This window comes from Lutra lutra, chromosome 17 (assembly GCF_902655055.1).
Source record: "Lutra lutra chromosome 17, mLutLut1.2, whole genome shotgun sequence".
NCBI classification, from domain to species: domain Eukaryota; kingdom Metazoa; phylum Chordata; class Mammalia; order Carnivora; family Mustelidae; genus Lutra; species Lutra lutra.
Window position 1 is genome coordinate 18,079,148 of NC_062294.1, and position 13,046 is coordinate 18,092,193.

Here is a 13,046-nt window from a genome sequence, read left to right on the forward strand (position 1 = left end):
TGGATGGCTCTGTCGGTTGAGCGTCGGCCTTCAGCTTAGGTCTTGGTCCCAGGGTCCTGGAATCGAGCCCCGCATTGGGCTCCCTGCTCAGCGAGGAGCCTGCCTCTCCCTCTGCCAGCCGCTCCCACTGCTTGTGCGCTTGCTCTCTCGCTGTCAAATAAATAAAAATCTTTAAACAAAAACAAAAAAAAAAAACATCACAGATAGATGTGCCGGAGTCACTCAGTGGGTTAAGTGTCCTAACTGTTGATTTCGGCTCAGGTCATAATTCTCATGGTTGTGAAATTGAGCCCCAAGTCAGGCTCCATGCTAGAGTTTGGAGTGTGTTTAAGATTCTCTTCCTCTCAGTTGAGGGAAATTGGAAGGGGAGGTGAACCATGAGAGACTATGGACTCTGAAAAACGATCTGAGAATTTTGAAGGGGTGGGGGGTGGGAGGTTGGGGGCACCAGGTGGTGGGTATTTTAGAGGGCACGGATTGCATGGAGCACTGGGTGTGGTGCAAAAATAATGAATAGTTATGCTGAAAAAAATAAAAAATTAAAAAAAAAAAGATTCTCTTCCTCTCCTTCTGCCCCTCCCACTCGTGCTCACTCGCTCTTTCTCTGAAATAAATCTTATAAAAGAAAAAAAAAGAATCATCACAGGTAATTCCACAATGTAAAAAAGACCAATGACTTCAGATCCATCTACAGAGTAGTTTTCTGACTGAAATGGTCCCAGAACAGAAGCAAGCCGACAATAAAGGGAGGGTCTTGTCGTTGGATGTGTTGGAGAGGTCGAGTGACCTCTTGTCTTTCTGACCACCTTGGACCTGTTACATCCTCTCTTCCAGGAAGCCTTTTCCTGCTTGCACACTACCTGTGGACCTGTTAAGGATGGCTGTTCTCTGTGCCACACACAGATTTCTGTTGCTCTACCTATACTGAATGACACATACCTATAGTGAGTAACAAGTGATTCACCATCTCTGTGCCAATGTCTGCAGGAAATTGTGTTCCATCCTCAGGTTGCCTCCTGGTGGTCATCTGACTATGGCAACTCCAGCCACACTGTCTGCATTTCAGATAGAAAGAGAAAATACCCCCTGTCAGTGGAGATTACCTCCTTTAAAAAACATTACCAGAAGCTCTACCAGATGGTGCCTTCTTCCTATATTTATCTTTTTTTTCTTTTTTTAAGATTTGATTTGTTTATTTGACAGACAGAAATCACAAGTAGGCAGAGAGGCAGGCAGGAGTGGGGGGAAGGAGGCTCCCTGCTGAGCAGAGAGCCCTGGGATCATGACCTGAGCTGAAGGCAGAGGCTTTAACCCACTGAGCCACCCAGGCACTCCCTATATTTATCTTCTTAAAATACATCTTTTTTGCAAGAGAGGTTGAGAAATACAAGTTTTTGTTCTGTGTGTTGCATCTGGTAGGAAAGGATTCATAGATACCTTCTTCCCAGGATCTGACTCCTATTCAGGCTTCTTACGGAATAAATGACCTCTCTGACGTTGTGCACTAATTCCCAGAATCTGTGACTCCTCACACACACAATGAGGTAGGATGTTCTTTTTATCATAATCCTGGCTACCTTCATGACTATATTTTGTCACTTGGAGCTCCTAGCTTCATAACCCATGGGATATGGTAGGAATTGGCAAACGTTTTCTGTAAAGGGTCCGATGGTAAATATCTTTTATTTTTGTGGGCCGTTTGATTGATGTGTCATCTACTTTTTGCTGTTGTATTACAAAAGTAGCCATAGATAAAGGAATGGATGTGACTGTGTTATAGGAGGGTCAGATTGGATTTGCCCTCTGTGGTGGGGAGTCTCTTCTTACAGTTCTGAGTGTTTTGACAAATGCACACAGTCTGCTCCATTTCATTCCCTCCATCAAACCCTCCTTATCTTTTACTTGTACCTTAACTGACTTTTTGTCTACAGTCTGTTAAAATCTTTTCCACCTAATTCATGTTAAAAAATTTGAGTGGTTCTTAATTGCTTACTATGTTAGAGTCCAGGCAGCACACTAAAAGGGTTCACTGAAAAGCCTTTAATGAAGGGGTTTTTTACAGTGGTGTGAGCAGCGAAGGAAACAAACCTACAAGGGATGGTGGGGCACCCAGGAACTGGCTACCGCTAGTAGTCAGTGTTACCGCCTCCAGCACAGTGGGAAGAGGGTACGGATACCAGAACCAGTAAAAGCTATTGCTATAGGAGAGGGGTCCTTAGTAGGTACTGTGACCCTGTCAAGGAACACAGGCCCTGCCAGAACCACATCCTGGTAGAGAGAAGGCAGAGAATAAATAAGTTCATCCTTCCATCCATTTATCTCTCTTCCTGCTCTCTGATCTCCTCCTGGTGCTTCCCATTGGGTGAACCCATAGCGTAGAGCCTTAGAAATTGGCCTTATGACTCCTAAGAGAGCAGGGCCAAGAGGGGATCAGGTGGGGAAGGTGGGGCACACCAGCATTTAAGCATACCCACCTATGAAAGCCCAAATTCCTAAGGTTAGTGCTTGGTGCCACCAGCTCTGGCTCCTGCACACCTTTCTGACTTTTTGCCCCCCAAATCTGGGCTGTTTTTCATTCTTTTGTCTCCACAGCCTTCCCATTGGGCCCTCAATAAAGGCGTGATGTATGAACAATCAGCACTGGTTTGAGTGGTGGATCTGAGGCGAGCACTTGCCAAGCCAGACAACAGAATGAACTTTCCTAGCTCATTTTTTAGCACAAAAGAATGAAAGAAGAGTTGTTCCACACATACAAAACTTGTGTTTTTGCAGAGGGTCAGGGAAGCTAAGTAACCTGCCCAGGGTTTCACAGCTGGTTATGGCCGTTCGGTCACATACAGCCAGCTGTAGAACCCTAGAAAGGTTACCTAGCCTCTCTGAGCTTCTGTATCGTCATCTGCAGAACGGGATTGTGTGGACTTAGATGTACTGTATGTTACACTGTTGTACTTTACTGCATTTTAGCTCAGAATATTCTTTATGTTCCTACACGACTTTTGAAGTTGGAGAAATCTTTTCTAAAATGATGTATGCAGAGACTTAACTATGGGCCAGGCCCTGTTATAAAAGCTTCACAAATATTAACTCATTTAGTCTTTAACTCCCCTATCAGGTAGATTCAACTGTCCCATTTTACAGTTGAGGAAACAGAAGCGCGATGATTTAAAAACTTACCTGAGGTTACCTAGCTGATAAGTGGTAGAGCCAGGACTTGATCCAGGCAAAGTGACTGCAGATTCCATGCATCTCACCTCTGTGCTGTCTTCCCCACAGCCTTGCAAAGTCCTGTCAGGTCACTTTCCACCCTTCATTCCTGATCAGCGTGTGGTGATTAGAGTGCATGTGTTGGCAGGGCTGACTTGATGGAGATCTCTGGAGGACCCAAAAGGTATATATATAAGGATGTTAAAGGCAGGGAGTAGGGAAGTTTTAGAGGTTAGAAAGGGTAGTCACTGAAATAAGGGAAACCAGCTCTGCCTGCTTGAACAGGAAATACCTAGTGATCAAGCCTGCCTAGCTTCATGCCATCTGGCTTCCTCAGAGGCCAGCAGATGCCCGTTTATGGGTGTTGGTGAAGCTACCCTTTAAGTCACTGTCAGTAAAACAGAGGTTATTAAATTGTCTTCTAATCCATTCTGTTATTTTAAGCCACCAATGCACACATACACCCAAATATAACTAGAGCATAGAGAAATGAGATGGGAGAGAGGAGGAAGTTTGCCCTGGCCATGAATTTAGAGAGAACATGGATGTCCTTGTTTATAGTGGTTGTGTCACTCCTCTGGCCCTTAAAGCTGTTGGTAATTAATGACCCACAAAACTTATGCAGAAACTTCAAGCTCCCAGGATATTAATCATATGTAAGTAGCCAAAACAACAACAAAGCAAAAACAAAACTGCAAATGCAGAAGGTGACCACTAGCTCAAGAAGTCCAGGACATGATGATTATAAAAGATACTCTGTGACCTGTTTTTAGCCATACAGGAAGTCTGTAAGGGCAGATTTATCAGCAAAGAGGAAAAAAACAGCTGAGAGTCTATAGACATTATTCATCATTATTAGAAAGAATGATGACTGAAATGAAACCCAACAGTAGAGTGCAGGGGGCAAGCCAAGATCTACAGTCCCAGAGAGTAGAGACACAAGGCCAGGAGGCTGATAGGGATCTGGAGTTAGAGGCAGCCCAAGTCATACTTATTTCATTGGTTCACAAAAGCACAGGTTTCCTTCAGGTAGGGCCAAGCAGGCTGTACTGGCAAACCAACCCCTAGGATAGACATGTAGTTTACATAGTACATTTGTATCTACACTAGAAGCAAAAGTGATGATCAACCTGAATATGAAATTAAGAAAACAATTCCAGAGGTACCTGAGTGGCTCAGTCGGTTGAGCATCTAACTCATGATTTCAGCTCAGATCATGAACTCGGTATTGTCAGATCAAGCCTAACATCAGGCTCCTCGCTCAGTGGTCATTCTGCTTCTCTCCCCATCTCTCCCTCTGTCCCTCCTCCTGCACACACACACTCTCTCTCTCTCTAAAATAAATGAATAAATCTTAAAAAAAAAAAAAAAAAGAGGGGTGCCTGGGTGGCTCAGTGGGTTAACTCTGCCTTTAGCTCAGGTCATGATCTCAGCGTCCTGGGATCGAGCCTCACATCGGGCTCTCTGCACAGCGAGGAGCCTGCTTCCTCCCCTCTCTCTGTCTGCCTCTTGCCTACTTGTGATCTCTGTCTGTCAAATAATAATAAAATCTTAAAAAGTGGGGGGGGCCTGGGTGGCTCAGTCATTAGGGTCTGCCTTTGGCTCCAGTCATGATCCTAGGGTCCTGGGATCGAGCCCCACATCTGGCTCCCTGCTTGGTGGGAAGCTTGCTTCCCCCTCTCCCACTCCCCCTGCTTGTGTTCCCTCTGTCACTGTGTCTCTCTCTGTCAAATAAATAAAATCTTAAAAAAAAAAAAAAAAAGAAAGAGAAAGAAAACAGTTCTGTTTACAGTAGCATCAAACAGCAGGGGCACCTGGGAGACTTAGTTAAGCATTTGCCTTCAGCTCAGGTCATGATCCCAGGGTCCTGGGATCAAGCCCTTCATCGGCCTCTCTGCTCAGCAGGGAGCCTGCTCCCCACCCCCTGCCCCCACCGCACCTCCGTCTCTCTGCCTGCCTCTCTGCCTACTTGTGATCTCTGTCAAATAAATAAATAAAATCTTTAAAAAATAAAATAAAGTAAATGGTACAGACCCAGTGGAAAACAGTTTGGTGGTTCCTCAAAAAATTAAAAATCTACTATAGGGGGGTGCCTCCGTGGCTCAGTTGATTAAGCATCTGCCTTCAGCTCAGGTCATGATCCCAGGGTCCTGGGATGGAATCCCACATCAGGGTCCCTGCTCTGCAGGGAGCCTGCTTCTCCCTCTGCCTGCTGCTCCCCCTGCTTGTGCACGCTTGATCTCTCTCTGACAAATAAAATATTTTTAAAAAAATATTAAAAATCTGGCGCACCTGGGTGGCTCAGTAGGTTAAGCCTCTGCTTTCGGCTCAGGTCATGATCTCAGGGTCCTGGGATCAAGTCCCGCATCGGGCTCTCTGCTCAGCAAGGAGCCTGCTTCCCCCTCTCTCTCTGCCTGCCTCTCTGCTTACTCATGATCTCTCTCTCTGTCAAATAAACAAATAAAATCTTAAAAATATATTAAGAATCTACCATATGATCTAGCAATTATATATCCCGGTATAAACCCAGAAGAATTGAAAGCAGAGTCTTGGGCCGGGGGGTGGTCCTGAAGAGAGATTCAAACACCCATGTTCATAGTAACATTATTTCCAATAGCCAAAACATGGGAGCAGCCCAGATGTCTGTGTACAGATGAATAGATAAGCAAAATATGGTATATACATGGAATGGAATATTATTTGATCTTAAAAGGGGAGGAAATTCTGACACATGCTTCAACATGGATGAACTTGGAGGACGTTACACTAAGTGAAATAAGCCAACCACAAAAAGACAAATACTGTATGATTCCCCTTCTGCAAAGTACCTAGAGTAATATAGATATACTTTTAAAACAACAAGAACGTAGAATGGTGGTTGCCAGGGGTGACGAGAGGGATTGGGGTGAGGAGTTAGTGTTTAATGGGTACAGAGTTTCAGATTTGCAAGATGAAGAGTTTTGGAGGTAGATGGTAGTTAACGGTTGCACAATATGAGCGTACTTCATATCACTGAACCTGTACACTTACAAGTGGTTAAGATGGTAAATTTTATGTGTATTTTATCACAAAAAAAGAATTTAACTTGAAAAGAAATTGATAGTGACACAGCCTCATCCCTCTACTCTAACTCAGTGGGTCTGGAGTTACCAGTACCTAATACACAGCCAGAGTTGGGACCACTGGGTTAGTAGATGGGCTGCTGTGGGGGGAAACCAGGTACCCTGAGCACACCCAAATCTCATCTTGGTTTCCAGGATAACTTTTCTTTAGGTTTGTTGTTGTTGTTTTATTTTGTTGTTAAGTTTTAAAAACTTTTTTCGTTTAAATTCAGTTAATTAACATATACTGTATTATTGGTTTCAGAGGTACAGGCCTGAGACTCAATACCCAGTGCACATTACATCACATGCCCTCCTCGGTGTCCAGACTTTTGTTTAGTTTTTTTTCTTTCTTTCTTTCTTTCTTTTTTTTTTTTTAAGATTTTATTTATTTATTTATTAGAGAGAGCGCACGCGCACAAGCTAGGGAGAGTGGCAGAGGGGTGGGGAGAAGCAGACTCTCTGCTGAACAGGTAGCCCAACTTGGGGCTCGATCCCAGGACCCCAGGATCATGACCTGAGGGGAAGGCAGACATTTAAAAACTGAGTCACCCAGGCGCCCCAGTGGTGGAGTCTTTATAAAAAATGTCTTTATACGAAAAATAACATGTTAAACTTGTTGTTGCCAGTTTGGTAGTTGAAATCATTTGTTGTTGTTGTTGTTGTTATTTTTTGTTTATAATGAATACTTTCCTATGCTACCATAAATTTTTAAGTTATAATCTGTGTAGTGCCTAGGTAGTTCTCTTCCAGCTTGTACTGGTTTTTGTTTCCCATCTTTTCCTTTCCCAGTATAATATCATAGCTTCATGAACTTTTACAGTTATGGCCCTGATGGATAAATGATTAGACCAGAGTCACACAAAACACAAAACATAAAGAAACAGAACAGAAGAGAGATTTGAACTCAACTTTCCTCATTTTTCATTCTTCCTTCTGCCAGTAGATGGATATTGCTGATATCCTTAAGTCTCTATGGGAAAAGGTTTGCAGCTTTTCATTCTAGAGCAGTGTTTCATTTGTGCTTTTGTGGCAGAGAACTTGTTGCTTCCGAATAAGTCCAGAAGGTAGCCTCAGCTGAGGGTGCCGTCCACTAATAGCCAGTATAATGCTTGCTGTTCCAGGAGCCATGTTTGACCAGGACTGTGGGAAGTTCGTATTCATGCTGGAGGCTCTTGTGAGGAGATGAGTTGGTGAACAGAGAAACCGGCATGAAGATGCTCCCAGGAGTGGGCGTGTTTGGGACCGGCAGCTCCGCCCGGGTTCTGGTCCCACTGCTGAGGGCAGAAGGGTTCACCGTGGAGGCCCTGTGGGGGAAGACTGAGGAGGAGGCAAAGCAGCTTGCCGAGGAGATGAACATCACCTTCTACACCAGCCGGACCGATGATGTCTTGCTGCATCAAGACGTGGATCTTGTGTGCATCAATATCCCCCCTCCACTGACGCGGCAGATATCTGTGAAGGCTCTAGGTATGGACAGTCAGGCCGTAGCAAGGGCAGGTTGTGTCTCCCTCTGGGTGGTCCTCGTATGTCACTGCTCTCCTCTATGCTGGGGTGGGGGCACTGGGGGCGTGCTACAGCTGTGGGAAGAAATGCTCCAGCCTTCCTCACCTCCATAAGTAACTCCCTGAACAAAAATGAAGCAAACGCCTTAAGAGTTGGCCCCTCACAGGGGCTGGAGATTATTACATGCCGTGCAATGTGGTACTCGCTGTGGCAGCACACAGACTTTTCGTCCAATGTCAGGTTGGCCTGTTTGAAGTCAGAGTTCAAAGATTTGGGCAGTAGGAAACGGATTGTAACTGATGTGTTTGTTCTTCAATTTCCGTGGCACAGAGCACCTCAGAGAGGACAGGAAGGTGTGTAGCAAGGCTGCCATTTCCCATGTTTTGTCAGTCCTTCCCTAGATCGAGTGTACACCCTTCCTGCCACATTTTGCAATCTTGTGTGCGGGAAGGCAGGGAGGCTCTCTGACAGGGTCCACAGGACTGTCTGCTCACATTTCTGCCTCCTTGGGAAGCAGTAGACAGGGCAGGGCTTCCTGAGCTGTTCTCCTGCAGTTGCTTTTGGGCTACTCTTCCCTATCAACTGTAGGTGACTTTTTTTCTCTTTTTCTTATGTAAATCAGAATCTAATTGAATAGGAAAACAAGCCAGTAAATATTTATCCAGCAGTTACTTTTTTTTTTTTTTTTTTTTTACACTGCCTTCTCTATGCCAGGCACTGTCCTGATGTCTTTCTGTATATTCAGAGCAGTGTTGAATCAGAGCCCTGCCTGCCTTCAGATTGTACAGTTCAACTGAAGAGACTAGAGATCACATACATTACAAAGTAGATGAGAAAAGACTTGGGTCACAATTCAAGTAGCATATAATTAATTGACAGAGAAGTTGTGTTATGTAAAGTGGTAAGAACAAAATATTTCTCTGATGCAGTCAGTGATCGCGGGGCCCAGGGGCTTGTATGCCATGAGGCTTGATCCCTCCTCCTGGCCACTACCATGGTGGAGAATCCAAGCCTCTGCTACTTGTCCCCCTTGTTCTGAGGAGAAAAGAATGTCTGGCATCTCTGGCCCAGTGTGTTGGTAAAGATAAATGGTCATTGGAGTTTGCAAGAACGTGAGTCTGATGGTTAATTTGGGGGCATGTACATTTTGGCCAAATATTGTAGATGGTTTGTCTTTTTCAGAGAGTATTGTCTAAGGATGTGTGACATGAGTTAGACACTAGATTCTTAGGAGGGCAGGTAATGGCTTTCAGATTTAGTTTAGAAGTCAGCCTAAGCCAACCCTTTAACAGACGGCTAGTGCCAGGGGATCAAGCTACCGTGGCCGTTTGATTGCTTGCCATCCCCATAGCACTAATGCAGGCTGGTGAAGCCAGGTATATCCAGAGGCAGAGTAGTAGAGGCTCTCAGTCTTCTTAGAATTTAGGATCCCCCCCAGAAACTATTGCCAAGCTACATAGGAAGAAAGAGGAAACTCCAGGGTTCTTTGGCCAAAGGTCTGTGTTTTCTGGTTTGTGGTACAGGAAAACGCTGGACGTGCTTTTCATATAAACAGGAAGGACAGGGATGACCAGAGACTTCTGGGATCTTCTGTTTCAGCCCTTGGTGAACCAGCGTCAACTGTCTTCTGTCTTCTCTCTCTGCATCTCTGCCGTAGGAGATAAGGGTGTGAATGAGAGTCCTTGCTCTGTTGTAGGCACGCAGTCCCAGGGCCAGGTTGATGGGTCTCGGAGAGCTCATTCTAGCTGGACCTCCCTTCAGGTACTGCCCACTCAAACCCCAGAGGAGTTGCTGAGCATATTATAACCATGAAGTTCACTCCCTGTGTCCTTTCACCATTTTGTTTTTAAGATTTGTTCATTTATTGGGGTACCTGGGTGATTAAGTAGTGGTAAGTGGGTGATTAAGCCTCTGCCTTTGGCTCAGATCATGATCTCAGGGTCCTGGGATTGAGACCCACATGAGGAATCTGCTCAGCAGGGAGTCCGCCTCCCCTCTCTCTCTGCCTACTTGTGATCTCTCTCTCTCTCTCTCTCTCTGTCAAATAAGTAAATAAAATCTTAAAAAAAAAAATTGTTCATTTATTTGAGAGAGAGAAAGTGCATGCATGGGAGAGCATGGGGGTGGGGGAAGGGCCAGAGGGAGACAGAATCCCAAATAACTCCCTGCTGAGCACGGAGCCCTACACAGGACTCAGTCTCATGAGCCATTAGATCATGACTGGAGCTGAAATCAAGAATCCCACATTTAAGCGACTGTGCCACCCAGGTGCCCCTCGATTTTTTTTTTAAAAGATTTTATTTATTTATTTGGCAGAGAGAGAGAACAGCGAGAGGGGGAACATAAGCAGGGGGAGTGGGAGAGGGAGAAGCGGGCTTCCAGCTGAGCAGGGAGCCAGACATGGAACTCCATCCCAGGACCCCAGGACCATGACCTGAGCTGAAGACAGATGCCTAACGACTGAGCCAACCAGGTGCCCCTTTTTCCTTTTTTTTTTTTTTTTTTAAAGATTTTATTTATTTATTTGACAGAGAGAGATCACAAGTAGGCAGAGAGGTGGGGCAGGGAAGGGGGGTGAGCAGGCTCCCTGCTGAGCAGAGATCCTCTCGCAGGGCTTGATCTCAGGACCCAGAGATCATGACTTGAGCCAAAGGCAGAGGCTCAACCCACTGAGCCACCCAGGTGCCCTCCCCTTTTCCTTTTGTTTAAATTGAGAATTCTCACTTAAGCACTCTCTCTGCCTGCTTCTCTGCCTACTTACGATCTCTCTCTGTCTCAAATAAATAAAATCTTTAAAAAAAACCAGAGTTGTATGCTCTTCCAACTGAGCCAGTCAGTTGCCCCTAAGTTAAATTCATTTTATTTTTAAAATCATTTTTTAAATAAAATCTTTTTAAAAAAATCATTTTTTAATTATTTATTTTTTTCCAAGATTTTATTCATTTATTTGACAGACAGAGATCACAAGTAGGCAGAGAGGCAGGTGGGCCGGGGGAAGCAGGCTCCCCACCGAGCAGGGTACCAGGACGCTGAGATCATGACCCGAGCTGAAGGCAGCAGCTTAACCCTCTGAGCTACCCAAGCGCCCCAAATTCACTTTAAAAATAAGTAAGTAAATAAATAAATAGGGGAGCCTAGGTGGCGCCTGGGTAGATGTAGGAAAAGGAGTGTACAGAGCAGGTGAGACATAGGAGGTGGAGAAGGCTCCTCACATGGTGAAGAGGATGAGAAAAGTCACCATCGTGCAGAAGAGCCCCAAGGCCCCCCAAGAGGGCAAAACCCAGAATGGGGTAGGAGAAGAGCTGTTGCTTCAGAGAGGGGTTCCTGGCATAACCAATGATGGGGCTCCCAGGCAAAGTCCCAGTTCCATCCCCAGAGCCAGCCACCCCTACCGTGGCAGCCCCAGCCCCGATGAATTTGACTTCTATGTTGATACCCCTTGAAAGGGCGCTGGTTGGGAAGCTATGGCTAGGGATAAGTAAGGTCAGGGGATGTGGAGCTGCCAAGCTGCCGAGGCTCTCATGTGTCAGTGTCTCCAGTGGCTGGTCCAGACAGTGATTGGCTCAACACCCGAGAGGTGCTCCTGACCAAGAAGGAGTTGGAGACACCCTTGCACAGGCAGACATTTTCAGGGGTTGAGGGGCTGTGGCAGGAGAGCTGCTTCCAGGGCAGAGAAGACAGAGAACAATCCTCAGTTTTTTGCTTTTGTTTTGTTTTGTTTTAGATTTTATTCATTATTTGACAGAGACAGGAAGAGAAAGGGAACACAAGCAGGGGGAGTAGGAGAGGGAGAAGCAGGCTTCCTGCTGAGCAAAGAGTCCGATACGGGGCTTGATCCCAGGACCTTGGGATCATGACCTGAGCCGAAAGCAGACGCTTAATGACTGAGCCACCCAGGTGCCCCCTCAAGTCTTTTTTTTAAAGCTGGGGGAAAGTGATATAATTACTTAGCTATATAGCTATTGACATACTCTTAATTCTAGATCACCTTTGATCCAATCAGATCTTGAACCTGTGAGAAACTTACCACAATCATCTAAAGACTCTATTTAGGGGCGCCTGGGTGGCTCAGTGGGTTAAAGCCTCTGCCTTCAGCTCAGGTCATGATCCCAGGGTCCTGGGATCGAGCCCCGCATCAGGCTCTCTGCTCGGTGGGGAGCCTGCTTCCTCCTCTCTCTCTGCCTGCCTCCCTGCCTACTTGTGACCTCTGTCTGTCAAATAAATAAAATCTTATTAAATAAATAAATAAATAAATAATGAAGACTATTTAGTTAAGGATCCTCCTTGCATTATGCTATGCTAAGCATTATAAAAGATAAATCTTAGAGACTGAAAAATACCAATAGAGATTTGCATCTATGAAGACGTGTATGATGATGGGGGCACCTGGCTGGCTCAGTTGGTAGAGCATTCGACTCTTGATCATGGGGTCGTGAGTTGGAGCCCCACGTTGGACATAAAGATTACATTAGGAGGGGGCGCCTGGGTGGCTCAGTGGGTTAAGCCGCTGCCTTCGGCTCGGGTCGTGATCCCGGGTCCTGGGTTCGAGCCCCACATCGGGCTTTCTGCTCAGCAGGGAGCCTGCTTGCTTCCTCCTCTCTCTCTGCCTGCCTCTCTGCCTGCTTGTGATTTCTCTCTGTCAAATAAATAAATAAAATCTTTAAAAAAAAAAAAAAAAAAGATTACATTAGGGGGAGGAAAAAAAACATATGACAGACTATATATTCTTCTAAAATTTTTCATACTGGCCAGTAGGACTGTATTTTTCTCCTGGCATTCACATGCATAAAATCATAGAAATTTCAGGCCTGCGGCCTCTATGAAGAGAACTTCCAGGCCAGTGTTCTCAGAATGTGATTCTCAGACCTGCACCTTCAGCATCATGTGGAATCTTGTTATAAATCCAGATTCTCAGGGCCCATCCCAGACCTTCTGAATCTCTGTGGGTGAAGCCTAGCAGTCGTGTTTGAAGAAGCCTTCTAGGTGATTCTGACACACACTGAAGACTTGAGAACCACTGACCTAATCCAGCATCTTCCTTTTCAGTGAAAGAAACCAAAGCCCAGGAACACTAGGGTTACATCTCATTAAGTCTTACTGGTGTAGGAAAAATTACATTTTCCTCGGCTTGTTTCATCTTTAGATGTTACTTCACCTCTGAGGCCATAAAGATTCTTTTTCTTTTTCTTTTTTAAGATTTTATCTATTTATTTGAGAGAGCAAGCGAGCGAGCGA

General features: G+C 45.3%; 1 protein-coding gene and 1 pseudogene across 6 annotated transcripts in view; one reads left to right on the forward strand and one right to left on the reverse strand.

Annotated features, from left to right (window-relative positions):
* GFOD2 (glucose-fructose oxidoreductase domain containing 2) overlaps positions 1–13,046 on the forward strand; it is a 39,075-nt gene that overhangs the window by 21,175 nt on the left and 4,854 nt on the right. For 3 of the 6 annotated variants that reach the window (XM_047711980.1, XM_047711984.1, XM_047711982.1), the window contains exons 2-3: positions 835–944; positions 7,430–7,775. The exons of 1 other annotated variant lie outside the window; for it this stretch is intronic. In XM_047711980.1, the coding sequence (XP_047567936.1) occupies positions 7,517–7,775 (259 nt within the window). In that variant the 5' untranslated portion in view covers positions 835–944; positions 7,430–7,516. Of the gene's footprint in view, positions 1–834; positions 945–7,405; positions 7,776–13,046 lie in introns of all 6 variants that reach the window. 2 more of the 6 variants (XM_047711981.1, XM_047711983.1) reach the window with 2 other exon arrangements.
* On the reverse strand, positions 11,020–12,695 carry LOC125089461 (ATP synthase F(0) complex subunit C2, mitochondrial-like; annotated as a pseudogene).